The sequence below is a fragment of the Sinocyclocheilus anshuiensis genome, unplaced genomic scaffold (assembly GCF_001515605.1).
Source record: "Sinocyclocheilus anshuiensis isolate Anshui unplaced genomic scaffold, SAMN03320099.WGS_v1.1 scaffold222, whole genome shotgun sequence".
In the NCBI taxonomy this organism is placed as follows: Eukaryota; Metazoa; Chordata; class Actinopteri; order Cypriniformes; family Cyprinidae; genus Sinocyclocheilus; species Sinocyclocheilus anshuiensis.
In genome coordinates, this window is record NW_015542408.1 from 3,143,399 (window position 1) to 3,166,798 (window position 23,400).

Here is a 23,400-nt window from a genome sequence, read left to right on the forward strand (position 1 = left end):
ATCCTTAAAAAAACAAGACATACATGACATGGCATGGTCAACATGTTTAAAAGCTAGCAACTGGAAAGCTTAACAAGTACATTACAGTTTGTGTGTTACTCATTAGATTACTCCTCTACTAGTTAGATGCAGTCCTGCTTGGCCTCTCTGCATAAATATGTGAGAGGACAATTCCATTCCAGGAATGCATGACCTTGTCTGTTGTCAAACTGTTTACACGCTGCTTGAAAAATGTTTGAATCACAAGACTGGTGTGTAGTGTATGGTGCTTAGTGGACTACATACATCACAAGAGGTTGTCCATCATAGCCCTCTAAGTAGGGCCTATTACATTAGCCTCAAATTAATACTTGTGAGGGCACCCAAGTAAGTCCTAGACAAAGTATATCTTGGACATAGTAGTCAAGCATATTCAACCCTGCTCCTGGAAGGGTTCAACCTCACAACAGAGTTTTGTACACACTTGAATCAGCTAATCAAAGGCTTCATGTACACTTAAAAATTACAGGCAGGTGAAGGGTTGAAACGAATCTTTGCATGAAGGGGGCTACCTTGTACCTGAACAGTCTACCTCTGGCTAATACAGTAAATGAAAAGTCTTGGTGTTTGGTCGCATTCAAGTCAAGAGGAACTGTAAATATATGGAGGAACTGATACCAAGAGTACTTTTAGCACTTAATGGGGATCTGCTGCCTTAAGAAGGGGAATTGATAAAAGATACTGTCATGGTACCTTGAACAGTCCATGGCAACCAGTGACTTTTGCCCTTTTTCCACATGGTATTAAATTGATTTCTATGATCTGATAACAAGGGGTTTGCTTTAAAGGGGTCAACATTAAATTTTGGGATGTGTTGTGTCTACCAAAATTGCAGCTGCCCTCCTTATCCTCATTCGGCTAATTTCCCTTTCGCTTGTAAGCAGTGGAACGTTGGTTTGTTCATCCAGTAGTATTAACATGCCACATTTGGAGCTCCCGAGAAACAGATTTAAGTGCTACAAGGAGTGTCTTGACAAAATCTGAACAAGTATTTACAGGAGTATTACCAGCTGAAAACAGTCATGTGTTTTGACTCACTTGTGACTGGATCACTGAAAACGCATATTAATACCAGCTGGAAACAGGGCCTTTGAGTAACATTCACCTACTGTCCTTATTGACTGCCACTAGTCTGGCTCAACCACTTGGTCAGTATACATTGTTTTTTAAACAGTTCAGCGTATAAACCTCTGACTCAACCAATGTCTTGATCACTACCCACACCAAAATAGACTAGCTAACCAAACAAAACACTGCAACTTCACTATCATTAAATAATATGACACTTCCTCATTCACGATCATCAAATAGTGGGGCTAAAACCAAAAGGTGAAAGAGAGTTAAGTGAATCATGTTAGTTTCCAAAGAAATCATTTAATTTTGGAGGTCCTGTGGTTTCTGATCATGAGGTTTATACATGTGTACACTGAATAGATGCATGGGGACAAATGGAGGTATGCACATAAGCAAGGAAACCTCTTTGGAAACAATCATTATTATTCTTGCACCTCCTTTTGGTGCCACTAGTTGCATCGTCCTAAAAACAAAGTGATAGTATTTTTAGTTGGGACGCTTAATGGTCAGCTGTAATAACAACATGTTTTATATGTTGTCAAAAGTGGACTTAAAGAAATGATAAAATATGAATCAGGTACAAAAAGTATTTTTGGTTTGAACTTATCCCTAATCAAACTGCCTCAAATTAAGAATAAAAATAAGAAAGTATTAAGGCCCGTTCACACCAAGCACGATAACTATAAAAATAACGATAAAGATACAGTTCTAAAAGTCGTTCTCAATATTAGAGTCCACACCACAGCTATAACGATAAAGGCACAGAGAAACGATATCTTTGGAATCACTTTCAGAATTTTTTTCAGCTGATGAACGATAAAAACATTGACAGCCAATCAGAATCAATCCTACTATATCGAGCTCGAGAATTTAAAGCAACAGTATGCGCTTACAAACGATATCGTTTGCTGGTGTGGACGCTAATATCGTTATCTTTATAGTTATCTTTAAAGGCCCCCTGTAGTGCCTTGGAACACGCAGCGTTATTCTATGTGGTGACGTAATTTCAACTGAAACAGGAAGACAGGGCGGGACATAGAGCAGACCCACCCCCTTTTCAAAATAGCCAACAGCGTTTGTATATCTGCTCTGGCCAGAGCCGTTGAGCTCGGTAAAGCCGCATTTGACAGCCACAGTCTAATAGATTACCCCCTAGATTCAATATAAAACTCCTACTAAAACAAAATAGTGATCATAATCATGCTGAGGCTGTGTGGTTTTAGGCCCTGTCCACACGAACGCAGGTATTTTCAAAACCACAGCTTTTTCTATGCGGTTTGGCCGTTCGTCCACACGCAAACGCAGCACCAGGTCAATGAAACCGAACATTTTTGAAAACTCCTGCCAGGGTGAAGATTTTCAAAAACTCCGGTTGCAGTGTTATCGTACAGACAGCGAAACGGAGCATGCACTCCGCCTACTGGAAACTTTTTCAGGCTTCTGATTGGCCAACATGGCTTTACGGTTGAGAGTTGAGATTCACCTGTTGGCTTGGCATGTTCTTGACAGTGCTTCATAGCATGCATTTGCGTTTTCATGTGGACAGAGATTTTTTTTAAAACGGAAGAAGGAAAAACTCAGTTTATAAAAATACACATGTACGTGTGGACGGCCTTATTTTAACAAAAAAAAGTAAATAGTAAATAATAAAATAAGAACAAATAAATTAATGACAATCAATACGTGACGCAACTCATTTGATCATTCCCTATCGCATACATTGTGCACTATGTGCCATTCATTGTACAGGAAGTACAGGAAAGTGAACTAATCTCAGCCGCAGCTTCAGCGTCTATTTATAGTGTAGGGGGCGGGCGCTTCGGATTCTAGAGCATTTGATTGGCCAGAAGATTTGATGAGAACCTGAAGTACAAGGTGACCTAAAAAAAAAATCACTGATCCATTTTGGCGGAAGTGACGAACTGCAAGCTTTGAATGCTAATATCTTCTAATTCCGAATTTTGTCACTGTTTTGGAGCACACTGGCTTATAGATAACCTTAAGACTAACATATTGATTCTAACACCCAAAAAACTACATTTTGATTTCATGGGGACTTTAAAGTTATCGTTCTTGGTGTGAACGGGGCTTTACAGTGAAGAAAAAAACATTTTAAATGTAAACAATACTGGGTGTGACGGAGGTTTCAGGCACTACATAGTCATGACACGATATTAGCTACTAAAGTAGCTGCAAAGGTGTGTCACAGTTGACTGAGCATGGGGACAATGTGCACACATTTTGCATTCATTTTGCAGCCAAGCAAAACCTAAAAGGCTAGAAGATCCATTATGTACATGCTTTATGTTCGATTAGTTAAAGGGGTCATATGATGCAATTTCAAATGTTCCTTTCTCTTTGGAGTGTTACAAGCTGTTCGTGCATAGATATGATCCATAAAGTTGCAAAGACTAAAGTCTCAAACCCAAAGAGATATTCTTTATAAAAGTTAAGACTTGTCCACGCCCTCCTAAAACGCCTCGTTTAAACACGCCCCCACGTGTCTGCAAATGTGGATGATGTTGAATGGATGCCTGTTGGAACAGAGCCAACTGAGGATTTCACCATTTCATTTGCTTCACTAATTGCCATCAGGCTGCCCTCGTCTTTCCCACTATCACCAGACTGCAATTGTTTAAGGACGACAAAGATGGACTGTGGAGATGTAGTGGGAAGTGCAAGTGTTGGGGCAGTCACACCCTCTTCACGAAGCACCATTGCACCCTGCTTCTCTGTATCAGCCATGGGAGTTACAAAGTCATCTGGAAAGCTTCTGACCCTCTCACCTCAGGGTATATCAGGTCTACATCCTTAAAAAAACAAGACATACATGACATGGCATGGTCAACATGTTTAAAAGCTAGCAACTGGAAAGCTTAACAAGTACATTACAGTTTGTGTGTTACTCATTAGATTACTCCTCTACTAGTTAGATGCAGTCCTGCTTGGCCTCTCTGCATAAATATGTGAGAGGACAATTCCATTCCAGGAATGCATGACCTTGTCTGTTGTCAAACTGTTTACACGCTGCTTGAAAAATGTTTGAATCACAAGACTGGTGTGTAGTGTATGGTGCTTAGTGGACTACATACATCACAAGAGGTTGTCCATCATAGCCCTCTAAGTAGGGCCTATTACATTAGCCTCAAATTAATACTTGTGAGGGCACCCAAGTAAGTCCTAGACAAAGTATATCTTGGACATAGTAGTCAAGCATATTCAACCCTGCTCCTGGAAGGGTTCAACCTCACAACAGAGTTTTGTACACACTTGAATCAGCTAATCAAAGGCTTCATGTACACTTAAAAATTACAGGCAGGTGAAGGGTTGAAACGAATCTTTGCATGAAGGGGGCTACCTTGTACCTGAACAGTCTACCTCTGGCTAATACAGTAAATGAAAAGTCTTGGTGTTTGGTCGCATTCAAGTCAAGAGGAACTGTAAATATATGGAGGAACTGATACCAAGAGTACTTTTAGCACTTAATGGGGATCTGCTGCCTTAAGAAGGGGAATTGATAAAAGATACTGTCATGGTACCTTGAACAGTCCATGGCAACCAGTGACTTTTGCCCTTTTTCCACATGGTATTAAATTGATTTCTATGATCTGATAACAAGGGGTTTGCTTTAAAGGGGTCAACATTAAATTTTGGGATGTGTTGTGTCTACCAAAATTGCAGCTGCCCTCCTTATCCTCATTCGGCTAATTTCCCTTTCGCTTGTAAGCAGTGGAACGTTGGTTTGTTCATCCAGTAGTATTAACATGCCACATTTGGAGCTCCCGAGAAACAGATTTAAGTGCTACAAGGAGTGTCTTGACAAAATCTGAACAAGTATTTACAGGAGTATTACCAGCTGAAAACAGTCATGTGTTTTGACTCACTTGTGACTGGATCACTGAAAACGCATATTAATACCAGCTGGAAACAGGGCCTTTGAGTAACATTCACCTACTGTCCTTATTGACTGCCACTAGTCTGGCTCAACCACTTGGTCAGTATACATTGTTTTTTAAACAGTTCAGCGTATAAACCTCTGACTCAACCAATGTCTTGATCACTACCCACACCAAAATAGACTAGCTAACCAAACAAAACACTGCAACTTCACTATCATTAAATAATATGACACTTCCTCATTCACGATCATCAAATAGTGGGGCTAAAACCAAAAGGTGAAAGAGAGTTAAGTGAATCATGTTAGTTTCCAAAGAAATCATTTAATTTTGGAGGTCCTGTGGTTTCTGATCATGAGGTTTATACATGTGTACACTGAATAGATGCATGGGGACAAATGGAGGTATGCACATAAGCAAGGAAACCTCTTTGGAAACAATCATTATTATTCTTGCACCTCCTTTTGGTGCCACTAGTTGCATCGTCCTAAAAACAAAGTGATAGTATTTTTAGTTGGGACGCTTAATGGTCAGCTGTAATAACAACATGTTTTATATGTTGTCAAAAGTGGACTTAAAGAAATGATAAAATATGAATCAGGTACAAAAAGTATTTTTGGTTTGAACTTATCCCTAATCAAACTGCCTCAAATTAAGAATAAAAATAAGAAAGTATTAAGGCCCGTTCACACCAAGCACGATAACTATAAAAATAACGATAAAGATACAGTTCTAAAAGTCGTTCTCAATATTAGAGTCCACACCACAGCTATAACGATAAAGGCACAGAGAAACGATATCTTTGGAATCACTTTCAGAATTTTTTTCAGCTGATGAACGATAAAAACATTGACAGCCAATCAGAATCAATCCTACTATATCGAGCTCGAGAATTTAAAGCAACAGTATGCGCTTACAAACGATATCGTTTGCTGGTGTGGACGCTAATATCGTTATCTTTATAGTTATCTTTAAAGGCCCCCTGAAGTGCCTTGAAACACGCAGCGTTATTCTATGTGGTGACGTAATTTCAACTGAAACAGGAAGACAGGGCGGGACATAGAGCAGACCCACCCCCTTTTCAAAATAGCCAACAGCGTTTGTATATCTGCTCTGGCCAGAGCCGTTGAGCTCGGTAAAGCCGCATTTGACAGCCACAGTCTAATAGATTACCCCCTAGATTCAATATAAAACTCCTACTAAAACAAAATAGTGATCATAATCATGCTGAGGCTGTGTGGTTTTAGGCCCTGTCCACACGAACGCAGGTATTTTCAAAACCACAGCTTTTTCTATGCGGTTTGGCCGTTCGTCCACACGCAAACGCAGCACCAGGTCAATGAAACCGAACATTTTTGAAAACTCCTGCCAGGGTGAAGATTTTCAAAAACTCCGGTTGCAGTGTTATCGTACAGACAGCGAAACCAGAAATTTTGGCTTGTGAAGTCGGAGCATGCACTGTTATCTCCGCCTACTGGAAACTTTTTCAGGCTTCTGATTGGCCAACATGGCTTTACGGTTGAGATTATATCGCCACCTGTTGGCTTGGCATGCTCTTGACAGTGCTTCATAGCATGCTTTTGCGTTTTCATGTGGACTGAGATTTTTTTAAAAACGGAAGGAAAAACTCTGTTTATAAAAATACCCGTGTATGTGTGGACATAGCCTTAAAAGTGTTTAATATATGCCGACTCGCGCATCCACTCCGTGCGATCGCGTTTCTGGACCGGAGCCAAAGTCCAGATCAGACTGTGCACGCTGCCGTGGTTTGCGTGACGCAATGTGAAACCCTCATTTGATCATTCCCTATCGCATACATTGTGCACTATGTGCCATTCATTGTACAGGAAATACTACACTGTGAACTAATCTCAGCCGCAGCTTCAGCGTCTATTTATAGTGTAGGGGGCGGGCGCTTCGGATTCTAGAGCATTTGATTGGCCAGAAGATTTGATGAGAACCTGAAGTACAAGGTGACCTAAAAAAAAAATCACTGATCCATTTTGGCGGAAGTGACGAACTGCAAGCTTTGAATGCTAATATCTTCTAATTCCGAATTTTGTCACTGTTTTGGAGCACACTGGCTTATAGATAACCTTAAGACTAACATATTGATTCTAACACCCAAAAAACTACATTTTGATTTCATGGGGACTTTAAAGTTATCGTTCTTGGTGTGAACGGGGCTTTACAGTGAAGAAAAAAACATTTTAAATGTAAACAATACTGGGTGTGACGGAGGTTTCAGGCACTACATAGTCATGACACGATATTAGCTACTAAAGTAGCTGCAAAGGTGTGTCACAGTTGACTGAGCATGGGGACAATGTGCACACATTTTGCATTCATTTTGCAGCCAAGCAAAACCTAAAAGGCTAGAAGATCCATTATGTACATGCTTTATGTTCGATTAGTTAAAGGGGTCATATGATGCAATTTCAAATGTTCCTTTCTCTTTGGAGTGTTACAAGCTGTTCGTGCATAGATATGATCCATAAAGTTGCAAAGACTAAAGTCTCAAACCCAAAGAGATATTCTTTATAAAAGTTAAGACTTGTCCACGCCCTCCTAAAACGCCTCGTTTAAACACGCCCCCACCTCGTTCTAACACGCCCCCACATATCTATGTCACTGTGTGGGAAGATTTGCATAACACCGCCCAAATGTTCACGCAAAGAAAGGCGGCGTAACTGTTATTCTTGTTGTAGTATTGTTGCTGCCACCGCCATGTCGTGGCGACGCTGTGTTTCGTTGTGAAAGCGAAACTACTTTGTTTGTCCTTCCTCCTCTCACTCAAGCCCGCCGTGTGTGACGCTGTTTGTTTTGTTGTGAAAGCGAAACTACTTTGTTTGGCCTTCCAAAAGAGGACACAACTAGAAATCAGTGGTTAAGTTGTATTTACAACACTGTTCCAGAACAGTTTAACCCAAATATTCAGATGTGTGCAGCGCATTTTAGGACTGTTTCCTGAACCTGCAGAGTACCGTTAGCCTACAATGCGTCTGTGCACAAAGGCTGTTTCTATAAAGTGGGGCAGTTCCAACTTTGCAAGGACAGTCTGGCGCTTCTGACTCACAGCCTGCAAGTACATTTTTTATATTTAAAGAATTTGCCACTGATGATTCAAACGCGAGTTTTGAGCAGAATGTTTTTTTTTTGCCTTAAACCGCATAAACACATTGCATTACACCAAATACACAACAGAATGTTCTTTTTAGCAACGTCATATGACCCCTTTAAATAAAGTGTAGGCTACATACAGAGAAACTGCATAATAAACATCATTCTTCCTGCAAGCTCATAGATGTTAATTTGTTCATTCTTGAAGTGCAAAAACCTTTTTATTTAACTTTTGTAAATGGTGATTACACTGACTGTTGTGGATCGCAATCTTAACTGAGATTTCTATCTGAGATAAATGTTTTGTCCTACCTGTGACACGACTCGGCCTGGCTCTTCTCATCCAGAACATTTTATTAAAAACTTAAGTACTAAAACATGACACCCTAAATGACAGTTAATTACCTACCTAAAAATGTATCATAGTTATGAACAGAATAATTTTAAAGAAATATAATAGAAAGCTTTTGTGAAAACTACTGAGTATGACTGTATGGATCTTTAAATTGCTTTTCAAAAGAATTAAAATTCTCAGTACTCACATTAATAATAATAAATACCCAGCAAATATAGACTATGCAAGCAAATGAATATAATGCACTCAATTACCTATCAGGCCTGTAATAAATGCACTCTTATTCTGATTGATTAGAACTACTATATAGCAATGTCTTCTTATATCAATTGCAAGCATGTCATGTTAATTTGCTTAAAATGCTGTTCAAATAAATATTTCTAGGTAATTAATAATGATAATGAAAACAACTACTAGCTTAGCAACTGTTTTCTAAAACCAATAAGGCATTGTGACCATGCTGCATTGCGAATATAGTCACTCTACTCCATGACTATATTCACAATATGGCACCTTATTTTTAAAATATGAGCAGGCAACAACCAATTATTTTACTCTTTGTGCTGTGTAATTACACTCGCTACACTTCTAGAATGGGGGAACTCACCAATTTGTGGTCAATGCTACACTTTACCTCAAATACGTGCTAAAAGTTGATTAATTTGCTAAAAGCTGGGACCCATTTGATGAACATAATTTCTTTTTTTAATAAGAAGAAAGGGCCACTCACATCATGTACATACTGCCAAATAGTAAGCGTTAATATTCCTCTGGTTATGTGACCTCAACATGTCAGCCGCCATGAGCGGATAAAGTCTATGCAACATAAAACAACTTTTATTTGGCTACTTGTAACTCAAGTCTTCATCCCATGTAAGCATTATTTAAATATTTTCTTACTGCACGCACATCAAGGTGGGTGTTACACTACACCTTCCATTTACACACGGAAAAGCGAAAACGCAAATAAACGCATAGAAGTTTTAGACAAAATATTTTAACATTTTGAATACATTGTTAATTACATAGGATTTGCTATTTACTTATATAATACAATAATTATTTTATTATTGTAATATAAATACTGTTACAATAATAAAATAAAGTATTATTTATTAACAGAAGCGTTAAAATTTGATGGCTGGTACGCAATAATTAGCGTAAATGCTGCATAGGATTCTAGAATATGTTATAATAAATCATAAACAAATAGTTTCCTATGAGGATAAAGATGTAAGCCGCTCAGAAACAGTTTATCATTTAGTGCAGTATACCGCCAAGTATTTTTTACGTATTATAGGAAAATACACTAAATAAAAATATGCATTGACAATGTCATGAAATAACCCTAGCCCCATGCTTTTGCAAATACAAAACAAGTCTACTCTTTAATAGACATCCACGATAATAAAACGCATTTGTAACGCGACGTGCGCATGAATACCGAGAAGGCTCATGAACTAGTAATTTACCATAATAGCATGACTAGACCGCCTATTTTACCTAACTCACGGGTGCGCAAACGTGGCAGCCACCGACGTGCATAAATGTTATTTGTCCAAAGTCAAGAAATGGAGTTTCAGTCACCTTTTGTGTAACGGGCGTCGAGTTATATTCGTCGATGGCGCATGGCTCTAATAGGCCCGAGAACTAAAAGTTGGCGCAGATGGCGCATGCACGTCGAAACATCTCGAATGGCGGGCGAATCTGATGCGAGCACGCTGAGAGATGCTCTGCTCTGGCCACGAAGTAACAACGAAAAAGACCCCTGTTCAGCCAAGGTTTTCGATTTCTTTAACAGATACAGCGTTATCCGGTTTAGACTGTTACCTTTTGTCAATATGAAATGCATATTATGCATACTCTCTCTCCTGTCTTCGTTAATGCGGTTTTGCGCTCTCTCTCTCTCTCTCCCTTCTCACATTATTACACCGTGCGTCTCACCCTCCGAGGTTTGCGTGCGTGCGGTGACGTCAGGACGTCTCGTCCGCGTGTGACTACCACTCGCAGGCGCTGCCTCTGACTCATGAGGCTTGTTGGTTGTACTGCGCATGCGTTTACTTAACGCCTTTGTTTACGTCATCATGGCTGCGTCGATTCGCACTGAATCGGTTTTTATTCGAATGACGATTATCGCAGAGAAAAAAGGGTCGTCGCGTAAAACGTTTTTCTTTTAAATCTGATTTGAAACAAAGCGGCACAAATGCAAAGATTTGTCATCCTAGATTCATCTTGGGGATCATAAACGTGGGTTTTGAGACAAAGGCGTTTTGTTCATGATGCTGCCAAAGCCCTTTTTCAATGAACTGCTCCGTACAGTTCTTCATTAAACATGCTTTCCACTCGTTTGTTTGGTGTTACTTGTTTTCGTTGTCGGAGGACGGGCAATTGTATAATGGTCGAAGGGGTTTAACAATGTAAAGACCAATAAAACTAGTCAGGTAAACTGTCTTTTGACTGAGATAGGCTATTAATGTACAGTACGTTTTAGGATTTTGCTGACCTGAGAATGCAGTATTTGGTAGACCACCTCAGTGAAGAAGAAAAAACACTTAATTGTTTGTGGAATTCCAGTTTGGAAGTAATACTAACATTAAACCTTATACAATAGGCTCTTACTTGATTAAGCGATTTTTATCCCATCATTAGAAATTCATATCAGTTCTGTATACATCTCTAGGATGAGCAATTTTACACACACACACACACATATATATATATATATATAGCCTGAAACCCCAACAAGTTTTTTGAGTCTAGAATGAATGTTTTATTTAGCCTACAGTTTATGAAACAAACTGGAAAACAATTCTACAAGTTCACACTTGTAAGCACCACCCAGAAGGTCAACAACAAGATCTCAGGCATTGCTGTTTTGTGCAACATTCTTGCTATTTGTAATAACTCTGAAACAACAACAAAAATCCCCATTTTGCTTGTATAAAAGGTATTGTTCACTGTCTGGACTGTGTTGAAATCTACAGTCTATGGTTGAAATCTGTATAGCTGTAATTATAATAAACCCATTTTAGTCTGTTTCCAAGTTTTATGATATTTCATGGGAGGTATTTCATGCTAACATCATCTTTGCCCATTTAATTGTTCTGAGATGAGCAGGCAGCCCTCTTTACAAGGGTTAATAACACTGAATGATGTGTCAGATTTATTCACAACACATATGAAAGTTTGTTACACGACCTAACACTCTAAAACTGAGTTGTACAGTAATGAACTAAAACACAAAATCTACTGATTTTAGAAACATCCACTGAAGAGATCGTACACACAGCTCATTTACAACTCATTAACAGGTTTAAAAACACAATTAGCAAAAACAAGCTTTCATTCTATGCTGCAATTCTTGCTGTTTGAGCAATCATAACACACAGCATAAGACAAACAATTTGCACATAATAAAACCTGTTGTCCCTTGATATCCCATCCTCAGAATGCTTTAAAGAAGATTTACTGTGCAGGCTAACGGAATGATCTGGTTTAAAAGCAACAACCATAGAAAATAACTCCGCCCTACCAAACAAAAAAAAAGTGTTGATGGTAACATGCTTACAATGGAGTTCTATAGTGCAATTGCTCCATGTACACAACACATTTCTGTTCGTTTTTACAAGCTCTTATTTTCTATGGCATTATTATCATTAGTGAAACTGATGGCAAATCTTTCACGTGTTTTCCCCCTGCAAAAACACTTCCATAATTCAGTAAGCTTACACAGTTTAACTTGTATTTAGCCCAGAACGTTCCTTTAAGTACAAATATAACAATGACACTCTGAGCTTATGTCATAGTATGCATTATAAATCCAAAATAATTTCTTCTTGCAACGTAACAAATGTGCAGAAATGTTTGCAAACAAAGGCACCACATATGTGAGTCCCAGGATGTGACTGACACTTCACACATACAAAACACACAAAAAATGCCGGCACTGTACCTGCAAAAACACATTTACACAAAGATGTATATTTTACACTTCAAAAATCACATTTGTTGAAACACTGGCTTTGCTACAGTCATAATTAGTAATTACCATTGAAATAAAGGTGTCAAATCATGTTTCTAAAAGGTATTAGCAGCTGATTGTACGTCCACGTCATGCCTCTAGAGTTAGCATGGAGAACAGCTCTTTGTGTTAAGCATTATTCCTGGAATTTCACCAGTAAACCGACAAAGGAATGTTTTTACGGACTCACTGTTCTTTTACAAGAGTCTTTACAAGTTGTGCAATCATTATCTACTAGATTATGTAAGCATGGGGAAAAATGACAACAAAAATCACACATTAATGATAACATCCTCTTCCTCGTCCTTGACATCCTCAGACAGGCCGTCGTCAGAGTGCCTGCTTTCTTCATCAATGACGCTACCATGTGGGCCGATGATGTACCGGTAGTCTCCACCAATAGCAAGAGCAGCTCCTGATGACACCATTAACCAGTCCTTTTCATCTTCCTCTATACCTACACACTGCCAAGGTACCCCCCATGAGGGCTCTTCACTACTACGGGTCCCGGCATCTGCCACCGGCCCAGAGGCCTGTTCTCCATCCTCTTCCTCCAGGTTCACATACAGCAGCGGTTCTTTTACAGGAGCTGGATTCAGCTTTGCCCACAAGAGCTCCAACTGGTCAATGAGGTGTTGGAAACTAGGACGACACTTTGGGACAGGAGACCAACAGCTATGCATGATTTCATAACTGGAAGTGAGAAAAGATGGAATAGTTTTTATATTATATATATACACGGGTGTAAAATTGGCGTAGAAATTGCTAGTAAATTTCTCAAACAATAAAAAAAAACAGCAAGTAAAACATTGGATTTACCAAGAAATTTTGAAGCAGAAAAACTTAAATTGTATTTTCTTGTAAAATATACTCCAATAATCTGTTTTATTTACAAGCAGAATGAATATCTAAAATGAGTATGGTTTAAAAACGTTTTGTGACTTTTAGTATTTAATACACTACCATTCAAAAGTCTGGTGTCAATAAGATTTTTTTTTTTTAAGAATTTAATACTTTTATTCAGCAAGTACGCATTAAAATGATCAAAAGTGATAAAAAAATATACTTTTACATTGTCAAAAAAACCTATGTATAATAAATGCTGCTGTTTTGTACTTTCTATTCATCAAAGAACCCTGAAAAAGTATGACAATTTTCACAAAAATATTAAGAAAAAAAATAAAAAATTGTTTTCAACATAGTATCACATAATATATAAGAATATATAAGAAATAATAACACATTTTTCTTGAGCAGCATATCAGACATAAATGCATTTGCATCACAGAAATAAATTAATTTACAATACACTAAAACAGAAAAGAGTTATTTAAAATTGTAATAATATTTCACAATATTACTGTTTTTTTTTTTCAAATACATGCCGTCTTTGATCAAATAAATGCAAAAAGGAATGCATTTTAGAGACTTTATTAGATTTTCTAAAAAAAAAATATATATATATATTAATTAATAAAACTTACATGTCAGCAGGACAGTCAGGAGGCTGTTTGAGTCTTTCTCCTTTGATAAGATACTCATAGATTTCTGAGTTCTCCACCCCTGGATAAGGTGTTTGGCCTCTAGTCATGATCTCCCACATGGTTACACCAAATGCCCACTTTATAAAAAAACAAAACAAAAAAAAACATCAGTACCAGGCACAATAAAAGTGAAACAAGGACTCACATCAAATGAACAAGGACTACATACACTAGTAAACACAATTAAAGGGGTCATATGATGCGATTTCAATTTTTCCTTTCTCTTTGGAGTGTTACAAGCTCTTGGTGCATAAAGAAGATCTGTAAAGTTGCAAAGACTAAAGTCTCAAATCCAAAGAGATATTCTTTATAAAAGTTCAGAGTCAGCCACACCTACCTAAAACGGCTCGTTCTAACACACCCCCACATATCTACATCACGATGTGGGAAGATTTGCATAACGCCGCCCAAATGTTCACGCAAAGAAAGAAGGCGTAACTTTTATTCCCGCTGTAGTATTGTTGTTGCCGCCGCCATGTCGTGAAGGCACTGTGTGATTCGTTGTGAAAGTGAAACTACTTTGTTTGGCCTTCCAAAAGAGGACGATATCTGCTTTGTCATGCCTGGATCTGATCCGTGCTGATCGCTGAGGAAATACAACAACTTTGTGCTGTGGATCGCCGGATCGGCTTTCACCGTGGACGAAGCGGAGTCCAGCCCGGGGTCGTCACATGTGGTTGCCGCAAGCCCACTGGCCGCCGCTCACTCAAGCCGCCGGCTCTTTTGGAAGGACACGACTAGAAATCAATGGTTAAGTTGCATTTACAACACTGTTCCAGAACAGTTACCGCATAAACACATTTCATTACACCAAATACACAAAATAATGTTCTTTTTAGCAGCATCATATGACCCCTTTAATATATTACATGGCTTTCTGGGATACTAGATTTTGTTTGATCATTCTGTGGTCAAATATATTATGACCACTAAATTGTATAACCGACCGTTGTGAGAATAGCAAAGATACAGTAGTAATTCCTCTTTAAGAAGAAGGTCTAGAAGTATGAAATACTAACAACTAATATTAAATAAATAATGCATACAGACAAACAGTGTTCATTACCACATCGCTCTGTGTTGTGTAGACATTATCTGCCAGGCTTTCCAAAGCAATCCACTTTACAGGCAACTTAGAGACAGATCCTTGTCTATAGTAGTCACCGCTGTAGATTTTCTTTGAGAGACCAAAATCTGCTACACACACACTCATGTTTTCATTCAACCTAATAGTGAGGATGCAGATGATGAGAAATATTACACTTGAGCTAATCCAGACAGTTTGTGGTAAATAAGCAATATAAATATATTTGGATACATTTGGAGAGTTTACATGCCTATTAAATATGATCAAAAATGTGTTCCTGTTACATGCACATGAAATAACTCACATGCAGTTGCGAGCAGCCAGATCCCGATGGATGATGTTTTTACTGCTTAGATACTCCATCCCTCGAGCAATATCCAGCATGAACTGGATAAGAATTTGCTGAGACAGAGTCTACAATAACAAAAGACAACTTCAGACATCTACATCTACAGTAGCTGTGTGTTTGAGGACGTGATAGGTAATAAACATACGAAAGGTTCATCTCCGAAGCGTGACATGAGAAGAAATGTGTGGAGATCTCCATGTTTCATGAAGGGCAGGATCACCATAGGAACAGGTAGCCGCTGCTGGGCTCTCTTGTGCAGACTCACACCTGCGGGAGTAAAATCACAACCATATTTGCTCCAAATGTTAAAGCAAACAGATTGTAACCCAAAGGTCAAGCAGAAAAGGAAAAGTGTGCACTAACCAATGAGCTGAATGACATTGGGATGATGGAAGTCTTTCATATAGGCAGCCTCTTTCAGACATTGCTCAATGTCACTGGATGAGTTAATGTCAGCTGTAAGAGCACAGAGAGAGATACATCATTGTATAGAAACAATGACAGCACCAATATCATGGGCCACAGACATCCACCTGCTCATTAACCAATCATTTTAGATGTACACTTACTTTTTAGGACTTTCACAGCAACCTTCTGCCCAGAGTTATTTTCCGATTTGAGAAACGCTTCTCTCACAGAGCCAAACTCACCTAGAAAACAAAACCCAGATGCTATTAATATTCTTCCTAATATGAGTTATTTTGACCGCAATGAATGAATGTTTTTATTTTATTTGTCCCCTCTGTCTACATATACATTTCTTATGCTCACTAAGGATTAATTTATTTGATAAAAAATACAGTAAAAACAGTAATATTCTGAAATATTGTTACAATGTACAGTAATTTTTCTACTGATATATTTTAAAGTGTATATTATTCCTGTGATGCAAAGCTAAATTTTCAGCATCATTACTCCAGTATTAAGTGTCACATGATCCTTCAGAAATCATTCAGAAATATGCTGATTTGCTCTTCAAGAAACATTTATTTTTACTATCAACATTGAAAACATCTGTGCTGCTTAATACTTCTGTGGAAACTGTGATGCACTAGCATTCAAAAGGTTGGGGTCAGTAAGATTTTTTTAAAGAAAGAAATTAATACTTTTATTGATCAAGGTTGCATTAAATTGATCAAAAGTGACATTTATAATGTTACAAAGGATATTTCACCATCCTTTTCAGAATCTATTCAGTTCTTTTGAACTTTCTATTCATCAAATGATACTGAAACCAAATGTATCAGTGTTTCCACAAAAATATTAAGCAGCAAAAATGGTTTTCAACACTGAACCATCATTAATAATTAATCAACTGAACATCCAAGTCATAATGTACCTTTTCCAAGCATGCGTCCCAGAGTTAATAGCCTTTCAGAGATGAGAACATCCTGTAACTTGGCCTTCAAATCACTGTTGATTCCTAGACTGTCCACTAGAGGAAAACAGAGTCGAAATTCATAATTTCCTGTAAAACATGCACTGTAGGATGTGTCGTGCATATCAGCAACTTGTTCACTTACATGTGGATTCTGGGGGCTCAGGGAACTGCCTGTTGAAGGACCTGGCAGCTGTAAAGGAAACTGGCACATCTGTCCCCGAAGCTGCAAATGCAGACCTGCAAACAGACCAAACAATTAAAAATAACCCATATTTCACAGTTTTAAATAACAATTTAGAAATGCATTTTAACCAAACTGCCTAAAAAGGTAAAACACACAAACATAATGATTGGAAGTGAGAAAATGGTTTAAAATTCTATTCTTGGACTACAACTTCGATAGATTTATATCCAATATTTAATCACTTTGAGCATAGGTGATCCAAACTGTAAAAGGACAGATCACAGTTTACCAGATTTCAGTCGTATTTCAGACAAAATGTGTACTTACTGCATTTTGGGCAGGATATATGGTGTATTAATGTATCACATTCAGTAAAAACATACCCAAACTGGGTCTCTTTGCCTCTGTTGTGCACCAGTACAATCAACAGGAGTCCCACCATGGTGGCCACAAGAAGGCCGAAAAGCAGCCCCACCCACATGTGGCCCCTCTGAGTCTGAGCCTGCATGGCTGAAACGAGACAACAAGAGCGTTAAACACCACTTCTGCTCAAAAGTGCCTGAAGCCACGCCATTCCTGCATAATGAGCCACACAAAGAAAAAAATCTCTCAGAGTGCTGCATTATGGGAACAAGCTGCAGTGACTGCAGAAATCCCAATTTCAAAAGGCAGGAGGGCAGACAATGAGAGTGGACAGACCTGACACGGGCATCACGAGAACAGGCTGACTCCACGGGCCACATCCTGCCATTGTGCATGCTGCAACCTGGAAGGTGGCGTTAAAGAAGCGCCCTGCACCCGAGAGACGGGCAATGTTGTCTTTAAAAAGTAAGGGATCCTATAAAGACAAAAAGCAAATTGTGCATAGCAGTTAAGGGTGGGTAGCTCTTAAATGTCATGACAGAGGAAAATTAATGGCCTTTAGACATCCAAACTTGGCGTGTATATGATATTTTATCATAGAAACGAATCAAATTTTTACCCATTACCAATAACAGGATAAAGGTCATTTTTTATATGATCAATAATGTTTCAAGTCATATTTATAAATATAGAGCTTTATACAATACAGATTGTTTATAAGCAGATTCACAATAACAGTATTAATGTTGCAAAATTCATAAATTATTAAATGACTTCAATTTCAGCTTTAAAGCAACTCTAAAGAAGACAATAGTGTAATTATTCAGGGAAATTTGGATTCAAAGATGATTCAATTCAGTTTAATAACGGTGTCAATGTTGCAAAGTTAATAAATTCTGAAATTATTCAACTTAGCTATAAACCAGATCTACAGAAGTAAATAGTGCCATTTTTCAGCTCAAGCCAGTTCAATATTTATTTAATTCAGTTGTCATTATTGCAAAGTTCATCAATTACGAAATGAATCATTCAGATTCGATACTGAATCAATTCAGTTCAATAATAGAGTCAGTGTAGCAAAATTTCCTTTATAAGTATGTCTTCCTTTACAATGATGTACCTGACTCTCTCCTCCCTGGTTCCACTGCACTTTATATGCCAGTAACCTTCCACGTAGCTCCTCCTGATCCAGTGCCGCCCAGGACAGAGTGAGCTGATGCTCGCTGAGTTCAAAGGTAAAGTTCTTTGGAGCTGCTGATGGTGCTGTGTAAGAAAGATATGAAAACAGTAAAAAAGAGAGAGTGCAGAGGGTCAATTACCACTGTACAGACAAAAGTATGAGTCAAACACCTCTGCATAACAATAAATAAGTCACAGCCAGGCCCAGATGGAATTTGTTTACATTTTCTCCACTGAATTTGGGAGGGGGAGGTGTCCTCAAGAATTGGTGGAATGGATTTCAAATGGAGAGTACTATACTCTTATTTATACTTGATAAGAAAGAAAAATATAACCGGCAGTAAATCAAATCCATTTAAACAGCTGCAACGACCAGTAGGTGGCAGCATATTGAATGCTGTATGTGGCAGCATTGCATTGATATGGATTGGGGACACACACAATGGCGCATTGTACCACTCAGCCTGGAATCTACTGGACTGCAGCCAGTGCTAGCAGTTTACAAACATGTAAACAGGGTCAACTTCAGAAACCCCTTCTGCTCCTCAAACCCATCCACCAGTTCCTCCCCTTCCAAACCCCCTCGCCCCAGGCATCTGGCCAGAACCAGCTCTCTGGCTCGTTTGTTTACTTCCAAACCACCAAAACGTTGGTCAAACTGGCTAACGGTTTTATTCCCTATGGAATGTTAAAAATGTTAGTCACTCAGCACTGTTTTACCACAGTTTGGAATTAAATATGTCAGTGTCAATTAGCCCTCATTGATCCAAGCCTAATAATTTAGTGATGTATGCAAGAAAGCATGTTATAGCTATAAGCTTTCTTCGAGATGGATCGGAGTTCTACAAAATGCAATTTCCTTCCTTCCTTCCTCTCTTCTTAGTACCTCAACATTCTTCATGCAGACACAAAGTATAAGGATGACCAGATCAAATTTCACATGAAAATCAAAAGAAATGTAGGATTTTTTTTCCCCAAAAAGTAAATTACTGTAATTTATTTATTGAATAACTGTATTAATTTGTTTAATTACATTTATTAATTTTATTTAAAAAAAATTTAATGGTCATATCACATATCAAATAAGTCCTAAAAAACTAAGTCTTATTTTCTTATATATATATATATATATATATATATATAGGTTTTTAAAATCATTTTATTTCAGCTAGTTATAATGGCATTTATCATTTTCATTCTGTTTAAATTGAAGTACTAAAATAAATAAAACTAACACATAATAAAAACCTTATAGACATTAAACAAAAACGAATGAAAACACAAACAATTTACTAAAACCATTAACAGAATTTAAAAATTAAAATAAAAACTGAAAATATAAAAATAAAATTAATTCAAACTATTAACACAAACAAAATCTACAGTAGTAAACGTTATTATGATTTTCAAACCTAACCTCTTCTGACTAATGAATTTGAGTTTTCCAATATACATTCATTTCAGGGCGGCTTCAAATAGCTTATTTATAGTCTGCATATTAAGTTGTTGTATTTTAAAATCAAGAAAGTTACACACGTCCTCAAAACTCCTTTTATAGACACTGGACTCATTATTAGCAGTTTATAGCCAATTAAATATTTTAAAGCAAAAAATTAAATAAAATAAAAAAATTTTACTAGAGAAGGTCTGATCAATTTTGCCCATGGGAACCTTACCATTCTCTAAATCAAACAGTAGAGCACTGATCTAGCTATGCCAAGGTGATGGGTTCGATTATCAGGGAATGCAAGAGCTGATATAATGCTTACTTTAAATACAATATAAGCTGTTTTGGATAAAAGTGTCTGCCAAATGCATGAATATAAGTCTGCAATTTAATTTCCACAGCAATGCCATTTGAGAGAAAAAAAGCCATTAATGTTAATTTGACTCAGAACACATTAGAAAGAAACACCATGCATGCATAATGACATTACCTTATCTGATGTTTCACATACCTGCCTCTGGAGTGTGAAAGTCCACCCAGGGAGAGAAGGGGGAAGAGCCCACCTCGTTATCACACCGGATTCTCACACTGTAGTTTGAGTAACTGCTGAGTCCCTCAAACACATGCTGGAAGGGTGGAACTACCACATCCACATCAGGAAGTTTTACCTTCTTTCCAGGTCCCTTTGACACCTACAAATGGATTAAAGTCAGATATTTCTCATCCCATTATGGCACATAATCCAAATATGAGCCCGGTAAAACTGGTAAAAAAATCATTTTAATTTAATTTAATTGAAGCATATGGATTTAAATACTGAGAATTTTAAAAAGAAAAGAAAAGAAGGAATTTGCTAATTATTTACTTAGATATGGAAGCTTGTTTTGGAATTAATAAGGCTAAGGAATAAAAGTGACTTTTCTTCTTCATATATCTTGCAATTGCAAGTTCTAAACTCATAATTGTGAGTTTACATCTCGTAATTCTGACTTTTTTTCTCAGAATTGTGAGTTATAAATTCGCACTTACGAGTTTGTCTCGTAATTATGACTTTTTTTCTCTGAATTCAAAATTTACATTTTACTGTTTTTTGTTTACGTCACAGAATAAAACAATAAAAAAGGTTATTGCAACTTAGAAACTCACAACTATGAGGAAAAAGTCAGAATTGTGCGATTTAATCTCACAATTGTGTATATAACTTACAGTTCAGAGTCAGACTTCACTTTTCGGTGAGTTATAAACCCATATAGCTTATAGCTCGCAACAAGTTTTTTTTGTCTCAGAATTGCGAGAGCAAAGTCTAAATTGTGAGGTATAAAAGTCAGATTTGTTTTAAAAAAGTCAGAATTGTGAGACAAAGAGTTGCAATTACCTTGTTTAGATTTTTATTTCATGGCAGGAATAAGCTTATGAGACCTTACTTTTTTTTTTTACATGAAAAATGTTTTCTTAAGAGAGCAGTGGGACTGCTTTGTTTTTACAGATGTCTCACCCTTCTCCAGATGTAATGAGGGTCTATTTTATGGGTCACTAGCACAATCTAAGCTAAAAACAAAAAGTGAACCATGTTATCTGAGAACCAAACACCATATTGTAAAAGGAAGGATTCCATACAATGGAAGTCAATGGGGCTGGGTGCTTTAAAAAGGACAAAAGCACCTTAAAAGTAGTCCACCCAACCTGTGAGCAGTGTAAAGCATTCTCCCCAACATATGCCTTGTGTTACACAGGAGGAAATTCATACGGGTTTGGAATAACAAGAGGGTGAATAAATGATTTTCAGTTTGGGGTCTAGTACTAAGACTGTACGGCAATAGGACAAGCATGAGGACATTAACAGAAAAAGACATGCAACAATGTCAAAAACTATGTAGTAAGGTATACTCTACCTGTATAGTGCAGGTGGAAAGCTGTGAGTGCCCAGTGAAACCTGGACTCCATGTTAAGGTTATATTAAGATCAGACACATGATGTACCTTGACGTCCTTGGGGGAATCAGGGCAGACTGCACATAAGAATCACATGTAAAGAAAAGCATTATAACAACAACATGTATTTATCTTCTCTCTGCTACGAGCTTTTTGTGCCTTCGGACTTCTGTGGTTGTATTTGTGTGGTTGACTGTGTAATACAGTTGTTAAAATATGATGGATTACTGCCAAAACAAAAACCAACAACTAATTTTGCATTCTGTATGGAATTACAGCAATAAAAGTTATGTGAGCTGGAAGTGAAAAACACTATGGTATGTCTCACCTTTAATGTGCACTGTGCCTGTGCGTGACACGGCGATGCCTCGAGTGTTCTTAGCCTCACAGTAAAACTTTATACTGTCATTCACACCTGGTTGAGCAAATGAGAAACATTGCTGTGGTCAGCGCTTCATGGAGTACTGATATCTCGAAATAAGCTTGCAAAAATGCATATTAAATGGGTCACATTTCACCCCAATATCAAAAGAATGAAATAAGGAAAATACAGTTGAGGTCAAAAGTTTACATACACCTTGCAGAATCTGCAAAATGTTAATTATTTAACCAAAATAAGAGGGATCATACAAAATGCATGTTATTGTTTATTTAGTACTGACCTCCATAAGATATTTCACATAAAAGATGTTTACATATAGTCCACAAGAGAAAATAATAGTTGAATTTATAAAAATGACCCCGTTCAAAAGTTTACATACACTTGATTCTTAATACAGGGTTGTTACCTGAATGATCCACACTTGTGTTTTTTTTTGTTTAGTGATAGTTGTTCATAAGTCCCTTATTTGTCCTGAATGGTTAAACTGCCCACTGTTTATGAGAAAAATCCTTCAGGTCCCACAAATTCTTAAATTTTTTAGCATTTTTGTGTATTTGAACCCTTTCCGACAATGACTCTATGATTTTGAGATCCATCTTTTCACACTGAGGACAACTGAGGGAATCATATGCAGCTATTACAGAAGGTTCAAACGCTTACTGATGCTTCAGAAGGAAACACAATGCATTAAAATGACATTATAATCTAACATTATTTTGATGATAATTTAAATATATTTTAAAATACTATATATATATATATATTATATATACTACCATTCAAAAGTTTGGGATCAGTAAGATTTTTTATATTTTTTAGCGAAGTTTCTTGTGCTTATCAAGGCTGTATTTATTTGATCAAAAATACAGAAAAAAGCCTATTATTTTGTGAAATATTCTTGCAATTTAAAATAACAGTTTCTATTTTAATATACTTTAAAATATAATTTATTCCTGTGTTATAATACAGTTATATATACAGTATATATATGTGACCCTGGACCACAAAACCAGTCATAAGGGTAAATTTTTTGAAATTGAGATTTATA

At 37.3% G+C, this 23,400-nt stretch overlaps 1 protein-coding gene across 1 annotated transcript in view; it reads right to left on the reverse strand.

Moving 5' to 3' along the window:
- Positions 1 to 11,245: 11,245 nt before the first annotated feature.
- The window catches only part of LOC107693181 (tyrosine-protein kinase receptor TYRO3), a 19,134-nt gene continuing 6,979 nt past the window's right edge, over positions 11,246 to 23,400 (reverse strand). The window contains exons 5-19 of the mRNA XM_016492476.1: positions 22,299 to 22,385; positions 21,932 to 22,047; positions 20,551 to 20,731; positions 18,534 to 18,676; positions 17,750 to 17,888; positions 17,434 to 17,560; positions 17,009 to 17,103; positions 16,825 to 16,920; positions 16,055 to 16,135; positions 15,849 to 15,941; positions 15,631 to 15,752; positions 15,441 to 15,550; positions 15,116 to 15,275; positions 13,990 to 14,126; positions 11,246 to 13,198 (exon numbers count right to left, since the gene is read on the reverse strand). Coding sequence (XP_016347962.1) covers positions 12,778 to 13,198; positions 13,990 to 14,126; positions 15,116 to 15,275; positions 15,441 to 15,550; positions 15,631 to 15,752; positions 15,849 to 15,941; positions 16,055 to 16,135; positions 16,825 to 16,920; positions 17,009 to 17,103; positions 17,434 to 17,560; positions 17,750 to 17,888; positions 18,534 to 18,676; positions 20,551 to 20,731; positions 21,932 to 22,047; positions 22,299 to 22,385 — 2,108 coding nt within the window. The 3' untranslated portion in view covers positions 11,246 to 12,777. The remainder of the gene's footprint in view (positions 13,199 to 13,989; positions 14,127 to 15,115; positions 15,276 to 15,440; positions 15,551 to 15,630; positions 15,753 to 15,848; positions 15,942 to 16,054; positions 16,136 to 16,824; positions 16,921 to 17,008; positions 17,104 to 17,433; positions 17,561 to 17,749; positions 17,889 to 18,533; positions 18,677 to 20,550; positions 20,732 to 21,931; positions 22,048 to 22,298; positions 22,386 to 23,400) is intronic.